The sequence below is a fragment of the Cydia strobilella genome, chromosome 21 (assembly GCF_947568885.1).
Source record: "Cydia strobilella chromosome 21, ilCydStro3.1, whole genome shotgun sequence".
In the NCBI taxonomy this organism is placed as follows: Eukaryota; Metazoa; Arthropoda; class Insecta; order Lepidoptera; family Tortricidae; genus Cydia; species Cydia strobilella.
This window is the reverse complement of record NC_086061.1, coordinates 4,532,616-4,550,499: the sequence shown is the minus strand read 5'-3', so window position 1 is coordinate 4,550,499 and position 17,884 is coordinate 4,532,616. Positions and strand designations below refer to the sequence as shown.

General features: G+C 39.3%; 1 protein-coding gene across 1 annotated transcript; it reads right to left on the bottom strand.

Annotated features, from left to right (window-relative positions):
• Positions 1 to 305: 305 nt before the first annotated feature.
• LOC134751209 (uncharacterized) lies at positions 306 to 3,633 on the bottom strand. The gene is made up of 2 exons (XM_063686591.1): positions 2,096 to 3,633; positions 306 to 336 (listed from the first exon to the last, which is right to left on the bottom strand). Exons 1-2 carry the CDS (start codon positions 3,631 to 3,633, stop codon positions 306 to 308), a joined length of 1,569 nt encoding a protein of 522 aa, XP_063542661.1.
• Positions 3,634 to 17,884: the final 14,251 nt, after the last annotated feature.

The following is a 17,884-nucleotide window of genomic DNA, read 5'->3' as shown; positions in this document are numbered from 1 at the left end:
CCCGACGTTTCGAACTCTTTACAGCGTTCGTGGTCAACGGGTGACACCGATACCAATATACGCGATATAATCCGTTTTCATAGTTTTATTTCATGAGAAAGGTTTTTAACTTAGAGAAAAATTTGTTGCTTGGTAACTCTGTCCATGACATAGGAAGTGCATTGTAAATGCGGACAGCCATGTGGTAGCAATTTTTCTTATTCACTTCTAATCTACTTTTTGGGACAATCAAAGCTTTATGTGTGACTGTGCGCTTTCCAATGTTACATTTCTGACCAAATAATTCCAACTTGCATTTAACGAATTTACACATTTCTAAGATGTATAAGCTCGGAACTGTCAAGATTCCATACTTTTTAAACAACGGCCTGCATGACTCTGACCATCTGTAATAGAAAATGTAAAGAATCGAATGGTACCATTATTTTTTGCTATTTGCAAGTTAAAAAAAAAAAATTAAACTTCCAGGTCGTGTTTTTTATTATTCCCATATATTTTTTAAATTTCCAGTTTATTGTGATAAATTGCTCATTTTCTATCGAAGTACTAATACAAATGTACCAATTCAATTTCCTGGCACTTTCTCCTTCCTAAGTTTTTAAGTTTTGTATAATTTTCTCTTCTGTGAATAAATTATTGATCATCATCATCATCATCATCATGTCAGCCGATAGACGTCCACTGCTGGACATAGGCCTCCCCCAAGGCTCGCCACTCCGACCGATCCTGTGCCGCTCGCAACCACCGAATTCCCGCGACTTTCACCAGGTCGTCGCTCCATCTCGTTGGAGGCCTACCGGCAGTTCGTCTTCCGGTACGCGGACGCCACTCCAGAACCTTCCGGCCCCACCGGCCATCAGTTCTGCGAGCAATGTGCCCCGCCCACTGCCACTTAAGGTTTGCAATTCTGCGAGCTATATCGGTGACCCTAGTTCTACTGCGGATATCATCATTTCTGACTCTATCACGCAGAGAAACCCCGAGCATAGCTCTCTCCATTGCCCTTTGCGTGACCTTGAGCCTTCTTATGAGGCCCATCGTTAGCGCCCACGTCTCAGATCCGTATGTCATCACTGGCAACACACACTGGTCAAAGACTTTTGACTTAAGACACTGCGGCAATTTGGACGAAAAGATACTGTGGAGCTTCCCGAACGCTGCCCAACCGAGTCGGATTCGACGAGTGACCTCTTTCTCGAAGTTGGACCTACCTAACTGGACTGTTTGTCCTAGGTATACATAATCGTCAACAACTTCGAGCGCAGAGCCTCCGATTAATACGGGAGTTGGCACAACATGGACGTTAGACATGATCTTCGTCTTGTCCATGTTCATTTTCAGACCAACTCGTTCAGATACTCTGCTGAGATCAGCGAGCATCGCACTGAGGTCCTCCATGGTCTCAGCCATGACTACGATATCATCGGCAAACCGAAGGTGAGTGATGTACTCGCCATTTACATTGATGCCTCGTCCTTTCCAGTCCAGAACCTTAAAGGCATCCTCCAATGCAGCGGTGAACAGCTTTGGGGAGATTACATCTCCTTGTCTGACTCCCCGCTGCAATGGAATAGGCTTCGAGCTCTGGCCCTGTAGTCGGACGGACATGGTGGCGTTTTCGTACAGACACTTCAGCACTTCGATATACCGGTAGTCGATTTGGCACCTTTGGAGAGACTGCAGCACAGCCCAAGTCTCGATCGAATCGAAGGCTTTCTCGTAGTCCACAAATGCAAGGCAAAGGGGGAGGTTATATTCCTCAGTCTTCTGTATAACCTGCCGCAACGCATGTATGTGGTCTACGGTACTATAGCCTTTACGGAAACCTGCTTGTTCGGGAGGCTGGAAGTCGTCAAACCTGCGTGCGAGACGGTTCGTGATGACTCTCGAAAACAGCTTGTAGACATGGCTCAGAAGTGAGATGGGTCTATAATTCTTCAGCAAGGTGTTATCACCTTTTTTGAAGAAGAGCACCACCACACTTCTGTTCCACGCTTGCGGCGTTTTTCCTTCGCGCATGACGGAACTAAACAGCGTCTGAAGGGCCTTAAGGACTGGTTTACCACCCGCCTTCAGGAGTTCGGCCGTAATTCCGTCATCACCTGGGGCTTTGCCATTCTTAAGTTGTTTGAGAGCCATACTAATCTCGTACAGGCTGACGTCCGGGATATCTTCGGTATAGTGTCGAGTTAGTCTAGCTCTAGGGTCTCTAGCTAGATCCACGACGGGTGCTCGGGTTGTTGTGTATAACTGTCCATAGAACTTCTCGACTTCTCCCAAGAGCTCAGGTTTGGATGAGATGATCCTGCCGTCGTCGGTCTTCAGTTTTGTCAGTTGGCTTTGGCCAATAGACAGATCTCTGGCAAACACCTTCGAGCCTCTGTTGCGCTTGATAGCCTCTTCAATACTGTTAGTATTGAATCGGCGTATATCTCGCTTCAGAGACTTCGAGATCCGTCTGTTGAGCTGCCTATAACGACAAACGTCACCTGACGACTGCAGAATCATCTCACGCCTCACCTCCATGAGCTTGAGAGTGGAGTCCGAGAGTTTCTTGGTTCTTGTACGACGAGTCTTGAAGAACTTGGACCCGACCGTATGAACAGCTTCCACAAACCCGTCGTTGTAATCGTCCAGGTCGCTAGCTAGGCATTCGAACCGGTTTTGAAGTTCGAGCTGAAAGCTCTCGGGGTTTTGGAGCTGGGCCGGTGCCGGGCGGAGCGTAGACTTTATCAGTCGAGATCTCTCAAGCCTAAATTGAATATTCAGTGTGCCTCTTACCATACGGTGATCGCTCCCGGTTTTGACCGAATTGATCACAGAAACATCACTGAATATTTGCTTCTTCGTCGACATGATAAAGTCGATCTCATTCCTTGTTGCACCGTCAGGGCTCACCCAGGTCCACTTCCTGTGCTCACGTTTCCTGAAGAAGGAGTTCATCATATAGAGTCCTTCCTTCTCCATGAAACCAGCCAGTAGGTGGCCCCGGTGATTCCTACGCCCCACTCCAAATTGCCCCACTCTCAGCTCTTCACCGTCTCGTTTGCCCAGCTTAGCGTTGAAGTCCCCCATAACAACTGTGAAGTGAGTTTTGGAGCTATGCATGGCTCTGGAGATATCCTCATACATAGCCTCCACCTCATCGTCGGAGTGTGTCGAGGTCGGTGCGTAGACTTGTATGACCTTCAACGAATAACGTTGGGTCATTCTGAGTACAAGGCACGCTACCCTGTTCGACACACTCTCGATCTTCACCACGTTGTTTACGAGGGACTTGTGGACGATAAACCCGACACCTCCCTGGGACCGTTGTTCGCCCTCCCGGAAATAGAGCAAGTTGCCGGAATTCAGAGTTATCATGTCCTCCCCCTCTCTACGGACTTCCGATAACCCTATGATTCCCCAACGTAACCTGCTTAATTCTTCCTCCAGTTCTAATAACTTTTCGTCGGTCCGCAGCGTACGGCAGTTGTATGTTGCCAGGGCCAAGGGTCGTCGGTTATGGTAGCCGGGCCTCTGCCGGTGATTCACTGTAGCACCCCCTGCCCCGCCATTACCCTGGCCGCTACCGGAGCCAGGAATAGCGGGGCTGCCGGGGACTAGGGGTCTGGGTTTTATTTGTGTCTGCATTATTTTGTTGTGTCTAAATTATTGATAGTCTATTCTATTATCTTCCTAACCTACAATAACTACATATACTCATGTATATATTGTAATGAAGAGTTCTCTGCGCTCTCCGCTCGGCTCTAACCACAGCCTTACTCGCGGAAGCATGCGTTCCCTTGTAAGGGTGACTTGGCAAGTCGCTCATAACTTACTCCACGCCTGCATACGATTATCAGTTATTAATATCTCCATGCGCACGACGCTTCCAAAAATGGATGGTTGTGTCGCTTTGCTCAACAAGTCATGGCCGCTAGGGAACCAGTGTAAGCACAACCACCAGTACCAGTGTTAGTCCAATCGAAATCGAATTCAAAGAATTAATTTCCAGCAAGCTGGAAATTGTTTTAATACCTTCATTTGGCCCTAAATACATGTAATCCGAGTTTGTGTAATCCCAGGAGGTATGCATAAATTTTTGCTCTTTTATTACATTTTTGCTTGTAGGCTGTAGTTCGAAAACGGTACGTCCGATGGAAAATGTCATTCTGTTCAATATTAAAGATGGTTAAATTCTGCGTCGAATGCACATCTAAAAACTTTAAATTCGGTACAGTGATACAACCGTAATCATAATCATAAGATAGAAACCGAGAAAATTTCTCATTTAATTGCAAACAAGAAAAACCGGCCAAATGCGAGTCGGGCTCGCGCACTAAGGGTTCCGTACCATTACGCAAAAAACGGCAAAAAATCACGTTTGTTGTATGGGAGCCCCACTTAAATATTTATTTTATTCTGTTTTTAGTATTTATTGTTATATCGGCAACAGAAATACATCATCTGTGAAAATTCCACTGTCTAGCTATCACGGTTCATGAGATACAGCCTGGTGACACACGGACAGTCAGACAGCGGAGTACGGAAGCCTAAAAACGCCTTTTCACAAGTGTCTGATCCACCAAACCTTGCTAATAGTGTCATTGTAATTGATGATGGATTCCTTTTACATCTAGTGCAGGTTTGGCAATCCAAGGAAAAATGTATCCCCCAAGACTCCCAAAATTTATGCACACTTCCTGGGATTGCGCAAAACTCGGTTTACACGCATTCAGGACCAAATGAAGGTATTAAAACGATTCCCAGCTTGCTGGGAATTAATTCCTCAAAACGCTTTTTTTTGGGTCTAATTTGATTGACCTATACTGTACATGCTTTTGTATTATTATCTTAGAGCAGAGCATATTTTAGGCTCCCTTGCCTTAGTTTTAGACTCCCTTCTTTGGGAACTAATAAAAAATCCAATGACCTATTAACAAACGTTATAAACGCGCGAATCTCTCGTACAATACAACACTGTACGGTGGTCAAAACAGTCTGACGGAACACAAGCCTTATTTTAACTATATAAGGTCTACATTAGTGAAGTGTGTTGCTCTTAGTTAGTACATGTACATAGCGGGCATAGTGGCCGTGGGCGGGCGGACGCTGATAACGTATCTCACGCGAGATGTGTCCGCAACTGTAGTGAGGCGATACGCGTTCATCATCTTAGTTAGTATGGATTTAAAAATATAGGTATTGTAAGTTCAATTCATTTGTGTTCCTGAGATGAGTTTATGGATGTTTTCTATATTTATACTAACTTATAGTATAGTCTATTGCATATGTCGTCGTCTAGTGCCCAAAGCACCAGCCTCATTGAGCTTACTGTGAGGCTAAGTCGATTTGTGTAAAATTGTCCCATAATATTTATTTATTTATTGTAAGTTGTAAGTACCTTACTTATGAGATGGACCCCGGGTTTACTACATGCCAAATTAAAGACGAACATATTGTCACATTGACAACATAATGATAGGTAATAATTAGTCATAAGTTATTAGTATCGATATGTAAACGATGTGTAATTTTATTTTTCGCCATATTTTATGCCTCCTTCTTTTATGTTGCTTTCTTTTTGTCTGTTACCTTCCGTGATTCTCACCTGATGGTCTCATCGGAAGATCGGCGCTGGAAGTCGCAAGCAGCATGCTGAGATGGGACCATTTCGTGACACTTTATTTTCACTATGTTCTTTAAATGTATGTCTATTGTCTGTGTGTTTACGAATAAAAAATATTCTATTCTATTCTATATATTTTAACTATGCCTGGTAACGAAATAGATTTTTGTATTTGTATTTGTATATACCTCCCCCCATTGATGGGTAGTGTTCGACCCAGTGGCCAAAACCCGCTTCTACTTATTAACGGAACGAAACGAAGGGGTATGTTTCAGCTCGGGCAAAAATGTTTTCGTATGTCTGTCCGGCTGTTCTTCCCTACAGGTCGCATTTATTTACCGATTCTTGTGAAATTTGGAGAGCAGTTGCGATAAATAAAAAATTATCGATGCAGTGTTGCAATTTTTTTCAAAATGGCGAAGCCATAGGGTTTTGCGAGGTTTACAGCTTACAGAGTTAAATGAGTAGGAGAGGTAAGTAACCACGAGAAGTACCAAGAAGTACAACCCAAATACTAGTTCTGGCTATGTATGGGTTAACACAATATTATGCGATTTTTACGAAAACTGGAATGCAGTCGAAGGCAAAAATATCGATCTAGAAAAATGGCTCAAAAATATGTGAACACGACTTTATTGTCTAAGGTGTAAGAGCGTACACATATTTTTAAAACTTTGGGAATGTATATATATTTATGCCGTTGACTGTACTCCCGGCTGAGATTTTCATAAGAGACTTCAAAAAGGGAGTGTACAGGTTTTTTAACGTTCAACAACGCGTATGTATTATACCCGTCGAGTGCAAGGGTCCATAGGCTAAGTTAATGACTTAGGGAGTACAGTAGGTACAGGTGTGTTGTTTTTTTTACAAAAAGCCAACAAGACAACCACCACCACCACAAATAAATAATACCTTATGGGCAAGAAAACTTATGACATCCAATTTTCAAAATTCTATACTGTTTAACGCCAACGACGACATACAAACCTAAAAAAAATCTTATAAACATTTTTGAATTCCTGAAAATTACTCCAGAAGTTGAAAGCACTATTCTAAAATTTTTGCAAATACTAGTGACTACCGACGTACCCTGTGAATCCAATACACTGTAACTACGATACAAAGTGTACTGCACATACAGTTTATTCGATTCACAGGGTACAAGACCAAGCCCAAGGTCTGATTAACCCTTTGAACGCTTCGCCTATAGTGAGGGCGTCATTGTTAATCTTATAAAAAAAAAAAACGTTTATTCAAAGATCTTACTTACAACTAAATACCTATTTTCTTCTGCCAAACCACACAGTGGTTTGTTGGCAGATGAGGCTCCTTTGCGTTTGTGTTAGCTGTTGATATGCAACTTAACTTTATCTTAAACCTAAACTTACCTACTTAACCCTTTACTGCACCCTTTATTGGAATGCATGAAGGTTGATATTCGGCTGTAGCCGGGCGCATCAGTTGGCGTCTTTGGCGGTCAAAGGGTGCTAGGATTCGTGCCCATAAGGTCAGATTAAGGTGGGGTCTTACCGAGGCGGTGCAAATGTGACGCGTCTACAAATCATGCATGCGGCTCTACGGTCCTTACCTGAAACAAATAAATTACTTATTAGTTTTCAATTTATTAGATTTTAACATAGAAACGGAAGCAGAAAGGACTAAGTTGGTCAAATGTCCAAAATCTCCATACGCTCTTTACTTTTAATAATAAAATGGGTTTACATTATGTTGGCCCCCTGTTGTTTATCTCTCCTTAATCTGCTGTAGTCAACCAATTTGATTCCTATGCCACTATAACTAGAACCATGTCATAAGGAATCAATTTGTTTATCTTCTACAACAGTGCTTATTGAGTGATGTATGTCATGAATCTAGTAGTCAAAGCGACAAGATTCAATAGTGGCCTAGGAATCAAATTGGTTGACTGTACATTTTCCTTGTATTGTTGTCTGTATTGAGGTGTGGAATAAAGAGTATTTCCATTGTATCGTATGTTCAACACCTTACCTTCTCAGCTTCTGCAGCTTTTCTATGCATGGGTATAGACAGATAACTTAAATTACTGCCAAACTGGTAATTCTAAAAATAAAAAGCTTCTCGATAGTAAATTTTGGAGTATCGAGACAAACCAATCTGGTTTAACGATGCTTTTATATCAAATATTACGTAATCGCGGTTTATCTCAATTTAAAATATGTATTAACGTAAATAAGAAGAATTGTCTTTGGTCTTTTCAATTAGAGGAACCTCAGGAGAGTTGGACCGATCTAAAACTACGAAAAATTCGCATATATTATCGCGCTCTTACCTATCAATCATAAGTCTAAACATATTAAATAAAAACTAAATGCTATTTTCTCTTTCCCCAAATCCACAAAGGTCTTTACCCTGCATGGAGTTAATGATGTTCCTTTGAACATCATTAACTCCATGCAGTTTGTGTAATCGGATAGCACGGACGCTCGAGCCGTCAAAGGGGGCAGAAAGGCGCTTAACCTGTGCAGCAAGGGCTCTTTGCTGGAGGTGACGGTAGGGTTACCAAGCGACAGGTATGTTTAGGCATCTTAAATTTAGTAGAATGCACGTTGCAGCGTAGTTGAGGCAAGGGCAGCATGAAGTTTAGATATCTTGTCCGAAATAAAAGCCTTTATTTTATTTATTTTTAAAACAAACATATGTCAATTATAGTATAAAAAAACTGTAAACATTTTTCCAGTTTACATATAAAGTCACTAAAACGTGACGATATTTTTTTTTTTTGTCTTAAATCGCACTATTATTTAGCTGCCAACCCTAAAGGTTAAACTCAGTGATTTGCACTTCGCAAGGGTGCTTAAAGCTCTTTGCTAATTTATTAACTGAAAACAGGGAGTTTTGATGGATCAAAGAGAAATGCTTTCATAGGCCAATGAGTTTCATCGGTGAATCAGAATTTCAAAACAGACTGCATTGTTAATGGCTTTAATTTATAATTAAGTTGTTAACTTCAATTTTCGCGCGGATTTAGTACAAAAGCGATCGGTAATTGCTGCTGTTGTGTTAACGTTACTTTTTTCTGCGAAAGAAATAAAGGAGAAGTTATTTTCTAGCGCTTTTTTGTTGATTAGAATAAAATAGAACAGATATTAACTTACTTAACATAGAATATACGATCCACAAGCTCTCAACTTGAATAGCTCCCTACTCTCCCTAGCCTAGATATTTTCCTGAGTTAGGAATGTTTTGTATGTTCTTATCTAATGAATTGTGTATATTCGTCACCTTATATTACGAGTACTTCAAGCTTTACTTAGTTTGGAGTAAGGTCGATCAGTGTAAAATTTACCCTCAAATATATATTTATTTATATTTAATTTACAAGCTTTTGCTGAACAGTGCTTTGTTGTATACATGCCGCAAAGTTCAACATTGTCCACCTCTCGGGTCAGCGGCCGGCTAACGATATCTAGGAGTTTCCCGGCCCAGTGCTTACTTTTCATTTGTCTTGTCGCTGTCGTGGAGTATGAAATATCGTCGACGAGTATTACACTGAAGGTTTATTATTTGTTTACTTTAGATACTTAAATTAAAAATGTTAAGCGAGCGTATTATAGATTGTGTTATTCATGTATTAGGGAAGCTTATACCTACAGGTGCATCCACACCGCAATTAAGTTTTGGGGAGCAACACTGTGAAACACGGTAACATTAGGTAACTTACCTAGTGATGCTCGACAGTTGCTCACTGCGGTGTGGATGCACCTCCTCACCACCTACAGCTTGATCCAAAAATGGGTTGACAATTTTTTTTACTTCGGCATATGATGATATCGATAATTGATAATTTTAACAAACATTTGCGTTTGTGTATTAAATCTAAAGACTTTATTTTAGTTAAATGATTGTAGTTTTATTTTTCAATGACGTTTTGTAAAAGAGTATTCCTAAGAATTCTTTGTCAAAGTATTTTTGGCCACCCTGTACAACACATCCTCCCATCATTTTATAAAACCGCGTGATTTAACGAGGCACTAATCTGTTATTATTTTGTCACTCTATCACGTCGTAGACAAATGCGACCATTACAAGTATATCCGTACGAACGACATTTTAAAACTGAATCCTTTTATAGCGATTAATAAGTAATTCTACTATTGATAGTAATTATATTAGGTTAATAAATAATAATCAGTTCAGAAGTCAGAATAGATTTTTTGACCTTAAGACGTTAAGTCTACATTTCATCACACGAATAATTTCAAATACAAAAAAAATGGCATCATACAGCCCGTTAAAATGTCTGGAGGAGGCAAGCGCTCACAAATTGGCCACTTGAATTGCAGTCTCTCCTTGGAGGATGTTTATATAAGACGTCGTAAAATATGGAAGAATTCTTATATGGAAATTGTGAAAGTAGCATATTCTTGTACTAGCCCGTGAGATCTCAGTAAGTCCTTTAAATCCACGATCTGAATAGTTTTCTTAAAAGTCTATTTGCAGCAAATTTCTTGAAAAACACGAAGGTTCTTTGTTATGTTGTATGTACTATGCTATGAGTACTGAGTACCTATTGATAAACTATGGGCGGATTTAGCTTTCCTTTTTTTTGTCAGATTTTGATAAAAATTGGTAAATTTGAAGAGCTCCTCTTTCTGGGCAGAATAAATACGAAATTCTGTTTTTGTACAAGAAAAATGTAAATGTACCTATATGCATGTATGTGTAATGTATGTATGTATACATTTTAAGACATATCTACAGTAAAATTGTGCTAATGTGCGCTGCATAGAGAACTCTACCTATCCGCCAATTTTAATCGAAATATGACGAAAAAAAATACGACCAGTTGTTTGAGCAACATATACTTGAAAATCCTGTAATTACCTTATCACATTCAATATGAAATCAAAACTTGGCGGTTGGCCAAGCCACGTAGGGCCTTAGCCTTAAGGATAGTTGCCAAGTAAGAAACTGAATAGGAAAAGCAAAAACATTGAAAATGCATTACCTACTAGCTTTAGAGTTTCTTGATATACGAAGTAATAAAATAACATACATAGACGTAACGTAGATTTTAATATAAAATCAATAAGGAGTAATTCAAAATAAATACGGGATGGTCCAAAATACGTTGACAATTTTTTTAAGGAATATTTTTCTTACTAACAAGTCTTTTCCAAAATGTCATTCAAATTAAAACTACAATTATATTGTCTTCGGTTACCGCGATAGTTACTCATGAAATAAAACTATGAAAACGGATTATATCGCGTATATTGAATTTATAATACATCCCGACGTTTCGAACCCTTTACAGCGTTCGTGGTCAACGGGTGACTGGTCACCTGGTCAACTGGTCACCCGTTGACCACGAACGCTGTAAAGTGTTCGAAACGTCGGGATGTATTATAAATTCAATATACGCGGTATAATCCGTTTTCGTAGTTTTATTTCATAAAACTACAATTATTAAGTTAAAAATATTATTATTTTTCTCCACCCTACTTGTGAATGAGCTGTCTTGGACAGACAGCAGGCAAAGATAAAATGTGACTGTACGTTCCTTGTTGATTAAGGAATCCTAAAAAACGAAAAAGCACTTACAACATCGCGGTCAACCCGCTAAGGACGCTAAGTTTTCTAATTACAACTTTTCCTCTGAACTTGAAGGTTGGTCGGTTCCACAATAAAGTCAAACATAGGCTTCAGTTTTGGAGTAACACAAATGAAAAAGAGTCATTTTTTTTATTTGCCAATGCTACGGGTAGGCGGAGAGAAATAAATTCAAACGAAGTTAAATAATGAACTTAATTTATTCTCCCGTAATTTCCGCCGCAAGCATACGAATACTACGTCGTAGGGTTGGGTACGTTTAGGCCGGCACTGTTTTCGATCCGAGTTATAGTTCACCACGCAAGTACTCCCCTGATGCTGCTGGAGTCACTGCGGGAGGGAGACTGGCGCGCTGAGGGACGTCAGCATCGGCCGCTCAAGAACTGCCGGAACTGGTCTGCTGCATAGTTATACATAACACTGGAAATTTTGCTTAAAGCTAGACTTACAGCTTCCTTAATAAAAATATAAGACACTAAGCCTTGTTATGTATGGAAGAGGAAGAGCGCAGCGAATGTAAATACCTAATTTAATGTTAGGCACCATGTTAGTAATGGTCAAGGACTCAAAGATGATCATCAGATTAGAATGAAAAGAAGAAAAAAAGATAAAAGGGGAAGAACGCTGCCTGGATATTAAAATTATAATAAAGTAGTAAAATAAATGATAAGAAAATATTTTAACGCGATTTAATTTTATTAACCACGGCTATGGTATTGTAAGAGTTTTGAGCTTTTAAAAATTTGTACCATGGAATTTGTTCTTCGCTCCTATAATAAAAAAATCTAAATAGTCAAACGAAGGTGCATAACTATGGTCAATATACAATCAATTGTGTAGAAATATTTCCCATAAGGTCGATATCCAGATAGGAAAATGTGGACTACGTGTGTATGAAGAAGCGTTGGTCAATCATCCTTTTAAGGGTTACACGATTACATTTTATCTACTTACCGTGAACTCAGAGTCCAAAGTAACATTCCCATTTCCTTTCCATTATTGGTATTTCATATTTAAATGTCGAACACTGGTAACAGCTCCTTACGAACCCAAAAATTGGCTTGCAAGATTTAAAAAGAAGCAGCGTTTTTACCATTATGATGAGATTAATACTTAAAGTCCGAACTGCCATTAATACTAGAAGGTATAATCACGAAAAGTTGGGCGTCGGCTGCCTATCGTTTCAAACTTTTATATTGGACCGCCGACAGCAGTTCCATTCCTTCCAGTGTTGCAGTTGGTGCACGAGCTGTTGCCAGTCTAGGATTATCTTCCACAATGTTAACGCCTTTTTCCTAAATCACGTAATATAAAAGGGAGAATAGTTCTAAAATTTCCAAAGATCAATGACGGGTCAAAAATTATACAAAAAGTTTTGTACTGAACCCATTTAAATCGGTTCAGCGGTTTAGCACATTCAGTGCTAGGGCGTTACGCAGCTACTCGCGTCACCGATAATACATGAAAAACGGTATGTAGCGAAAAGCGTCTACAAACAGAACCGTAGCGGGTGAACAGCGTGTGAAGCGTGAACAGACAGACTGAATTACTTTCGCATTTATTTATAATATTAAGCAGGGATATCTGCTGACTGTACAGCGTACATTTTCCTCTAGTATGTCAAGTAGCATCTGTCTCGAACGAGCACGGACTTGAACATGCAAACCTATCTCCCTCCGTATCGCCATGTCTTGGCAATATTTTGTTTTCCAATGTTGTCTGTTTCAGTTGCTTGCTTGCATACGAATATTACTAAGCCGTAAAACCTTACAGACAAAACTGATACACAAAAAAGTTTCCAGCAAAGGAAGGATAAGTACGGTTATGGTGGAAGTGCCTGTAACCCAACATAATATTGGATTCTAAAGTTATTGGAAACAAATTAAAGTAATTTTCTCAAAAATGGACGGCAAAGTCGACGTTGCCGGTTAAAAAGTAGGTCGCGAAGTGCGTAGTTTATGGTCAGTCAAAAAATTAAAAAGTTAAAAACATTGCAGTCTCGATTTCGGGACTGCAATGTTGCACACAAATTCCATTATTTGTCGAGTTCCAAACTTTTTAAAAGTTGAAGTGGGCATATCAAATGAAGGCATGGGTCCATTAAACAGCCAAACAGATGATCAGTACTTATTATTATAATGTTGGCACCGCGACTATTTAGGTGTCTCAAATAGGTTGGCGTATTTTCAGCAGAAAAATACACTTCTATTTTTAATTTAAAAATAAAAAGGCGGCAAAGCAAATCTTTTTACTTTTTTCTGTGAAAATATATACATAAGAACGTTGCTTCTGTAAAATATTTATTGCGCCATTTTTGAGAAAAGCACTACATATGACTCGGCTGGAAGGCTACTTGCTGGCTTCGGATTTAATTAAACGGACTCCCAAGGTCGTCCGTTTAAAACGAATCCTCGGCCAGCAAGTAGCTACTTCCGAGCCTCGACAATAATGTACTATTTATTCTTTTGATTGACAGAGGGCGCCATTAACCGTCAGGAAATTGCATATACTTTGAAAAATTCGACACATGCCGCCGTGACCCGGATGGCCGAGGAGCTTAGGCAGGGCTGGAGGCCTTGGTCACTTTTTTTTTCGTATATGACATTTATTTCGGTTTATTCTCGAGTTGTAGGCGCGGTTGCCCCATGGGGGCACATATCCTTACAGACCTTACGTGTTACAAACTAAACTGTATACTAATATAGGCTACACTACACTCATCAGTGAATTTTCTAAGATATAAATAGGAGCCAATTCAATGACTGTAGTTAAAAGGGCCAAACATTTGGTATTTTACTCTATTCACTAATATAATAAAGAACAATACGTAAAAATTATAAAAAGCAAAACAATCCAATATAACATCTCTTAGTAACTTATCCTCAAAGGGAAAATATTTATTGAAAGGAATACCAACAGAGTATTCAGATCATTGCATCTGATCCTACAGATAGCTTGCGCAATTGCTGAGTTTAAAAAAACATCCTCGTAAAGCGATTTATCTAAATAAAAATTTTCTTAATTTTAAAAGAACTTCAGCTCTAATTCTTTCTAATAAAGGCTTTAATAGCTTACACAAGCACAGATTTGTTTGAGAAAAAACTTGCAGTGACTAGAGTTAATGCGAAAAACGAGATCTTTTAACGAAAGGAAGTAAGCAACTGGTTTTTCCGGTTAAAGTAATCCCTTTGCTTAGTGAAATATATTGGTTTTCCTGCTTTCTTCTTGTTTACTCCGCTCTTTTAATTATCTTGACAAATCTGCGACAGCGTGGTACTGATGAAGACAGTAATTTAAATGAAAATGTCATTGGGATTCGTAAAACTTCCTGTCAAAACCAAAGTCATTCATTTTGATGCTAAATTCGTGATAAACTACTGTGATTGAATACGGTGTAGATGAAGGTTTGATTGTGTGCAGTTAATATGATCACTACACAAATTAGACTTGAACTAGGCTTCCCTAATTTCCAACTAGAGCATCTTCCACTACTAGGGGACTAATTTAAAAATCTCAAACTCAAACTGAACTGTCCTTTACTGTTGCACGGAGCGGGTGCCATATATGCATGTCATATAAAATTTGAACTTTATTAGTTCTCCATAGAGTTGAATATTATACACTAGCAAGTATGCACTATAGGTTTAACAATGTCACACTCACCTGTCAATTTAGCGCAACAATATCCACAACACCAACAACAATTTTTCACCAAAGCGGACACTTTAACGCGACACTAAAAGCACCAAAAAGAAACAAACGCCTAACGCTGGACAAACATTGGAAGTTTTCACTGTCACAGTCCCATTGTGGGCTCTCCTGGCCCATTGTGTGTGCTGATTTTAAACGGCAGACAATGGTTTGTGGTAAATTCGCTGTTTCAACATTGTACAAGCGTCGAAAAGGCAAGTTGGGTAGGTACTGAAAGTTTCGTTTTGGAAAGTCTGGCTATAATTTTGGTGCTCAAAGTAATACTTGATTTCTCTGCATTTTCTATTAGTTTGCCCTCATCGGCCTTGCAGAAAATGCAGTTTATCAGAGGGCGGCTAAACTATAAATAATATTGATTTAATAACAGAGATCGACTGGTGAAAATTGGCAATGTTCTTTTGCGCACTGTTAAAGTATTAAACAAAATTTAACTAATGGAATGACAATTCTCGTAAGACTTATTCGTTCATACGACTAGGACCTAGTCTCATTAAGGTCACTAGGTGTTATAAGACTTATGAGATATCAAAAAAAAAAAAATCGGATACTGTGAAAAATGGCATTCCTTACTTCTGATTTTGCAAGAAAATTTATAATCTAACAAACGTTTGCGTTTGTGCATCACAGCTAAAGGATAAAACGTTTTCAAGATAAAACGTTTCCAGTATCGTCAAATCGAATCAACATTTTAATTTGAAATATAGCCACCAAATGGATGCCAGAAGAGTGGCGCGGACCCGGCAGGCCCAGACGGAGATGGCGGGACGACCTAGACACCTTTCTCACAACTGGCCGGAGGAGGCACTATATCGGGAGTCGTGGAAAACAAGGGGAGAGGCCTTTGCCCAGCAGTGGGACACCATAATGGGCTAGTAAAAAAAAAAAAAAATTGAAATATTCAGGTGGGAGGTAGCGCATTGAGTTTGAAATTTTGGAAAACTGTAACAAAAATGAAAATATAACTAAAGTATAATTACTATTCAACCCCATCGTATTGACCCTTACTTTCTGATTTTTAGAAGCTAAATTGGCGAATGCTGAACGTTGAAAACACATTCTCATAGGTGTATGAAACAGCCATAGCTATCAGAGTGAATGCATAAAATGTTTTATTGCGAGCGACGCCATAGAAAGCGGCGGGGATAAATTTAATGTCCGGGAGATTGTACACACCACACCGTTCGTGTATACCCGTGTAGGTGCACACATGATGTGACAAATTAAATAAGTAGTTAGGTCGCGGAGTAAATTAATATAAACTTCACAGTATTTATCACTGAAACCACTAAAACTGCTTATCATTGGTAAGTTGTCATCAATAGGGTAAGTACTCCGAGCTGTCTGCCAGATGTGCCTGGTAGACGAATCTGACAACTCTTCTTTCTTCTCTGACGAACACATCTGAACACCTGCTGTTCCTGCGGGAAGGGGCCTGTTTTTGAAGGAATTTTTCGCTTATTCGGTTACTTTAATAGATAACCAGAAACGCCATTTAAATTCGCCCTGCCATTTCTACAAAACATAGGTCACTAAAATCCGGAACGGTGACAAGTTAGATTTGACTAAAAACCGCTGGTCGCATCAACCAATCTGTTAACGAATGACTCGATTTTTTTTTATTTGTATGAAATCGAAAAGTTTGACAGCTTTATGGGATAGCTGATCAGTTCGTGGAGTCTGCGTGGTTTCACTCAGCTAACTCACGTACCTAGTGTAGAAGCGTAGGTACTCTATGAAGCATAAACAAAGATAGCATAGCTGCGACCGCAGGTACAATCCGGTTACATTTTAACGAGGATACCGGATACCGGCTGTACAGTCGGCTGCGTAAAAAGAAAACGTGGAAACTGTCGTTTGTTATACCCATCCACCATCCACGCTAGAGGCATTAAAATTTTAATGAGTGCTTTCTCAAAAGGTTTTTTTAACAAGATGTACAGTAACTTATTCAAAAATATGTCCCATAGTTCTTAATTCGCTGATATCAGAGCTATGAGACACATTTTTATTTTAGAGTATGATGTGTGCACCCATATTTTTACACTTGACTGTACTGAAACGTTAGATCTAGAAATCAAATTAATCGGATATCAAAACTGAATGTATTACGTGCGTTAATGTTTTAGAAATAATGTTAAGTATGTGATAAAAAAGTAGCGTTAAAATATCTATGCACGAAGTTCATATTCGTAGAGAATAATTGTTATTTTCACTGGACTTATATTGACCGGGATATAGACCGTCTATATCCCGGTCAATATAAGTCCAGTGAAACTAACCGTGAATCATTCAAAACTCTAATTGTTATTTTGTGCTATATGTAATTAGTTAGGTATTTAGGTAGTTGTATTTACAATACAACCTTAGGATTAGAAATGGATGTGAATGCGATCGAGTCATCTACATTATCAATTTAGTATCGAAAGTACTAAAATCTTACATTTGCGCGTAATTAAGGGAAAATAATCTAACCCACAAGTCATTGTCAACATTTTCTAAACTGTCCGCCATGCCATGCCACTCATTCCAAATGCCAAGTTTTTGAGAATGTATCATTTTCGCTAAACTACGTCCATTTGTTCTGCACCAAATTTTTCATTAATATCTAACCATAATCTAAATGTTGACATAGGTGAACTAAAATACCATTTCGGTAAATATTACTAAATCTGTAGTCAGGTAAAAGTGTTTAAAAACGCTACGAATACAAAGGTATTCAAATAAATCTGATCCTCTCGTCTCAGACTGACGTTGCTAAGCGATCCTTCCCAGGAATATTGGATTTTCACTCGACTACAACAAAGTTAAGAGTTTATGATTTTAGAAATGTATGTATTCGCTCTGTGCATAGGATTGCCCTGACATGTCAGAATTTCCCATGACCTGTCAGGATTTTTGGTGCTATGTCAGGATTTCGGGGGGAATTGGCGAGTGTCAGGGTTTTTTAAAAGCCTAAACTAACCTGAAGCC

What these genes read in the sequence shown, in the direction of transcription:
- LOC134751209 (XM_063686591.1), bottom strand. Translation starts at nt 3,633, where the DNA reads ATGCAGACACAAATAAAACCCAGACCCCTAGTCCCCGGCAGCCCCGCT. An exon ending in GGCAAAGCCCCAGGTGATGA is followed by an intron (nt 337 to 2,095) that starts CGGAATTACGGC and finishes GAATCTTGACAG; the next exon opens with TTCCGAGCTTATACATCTTA.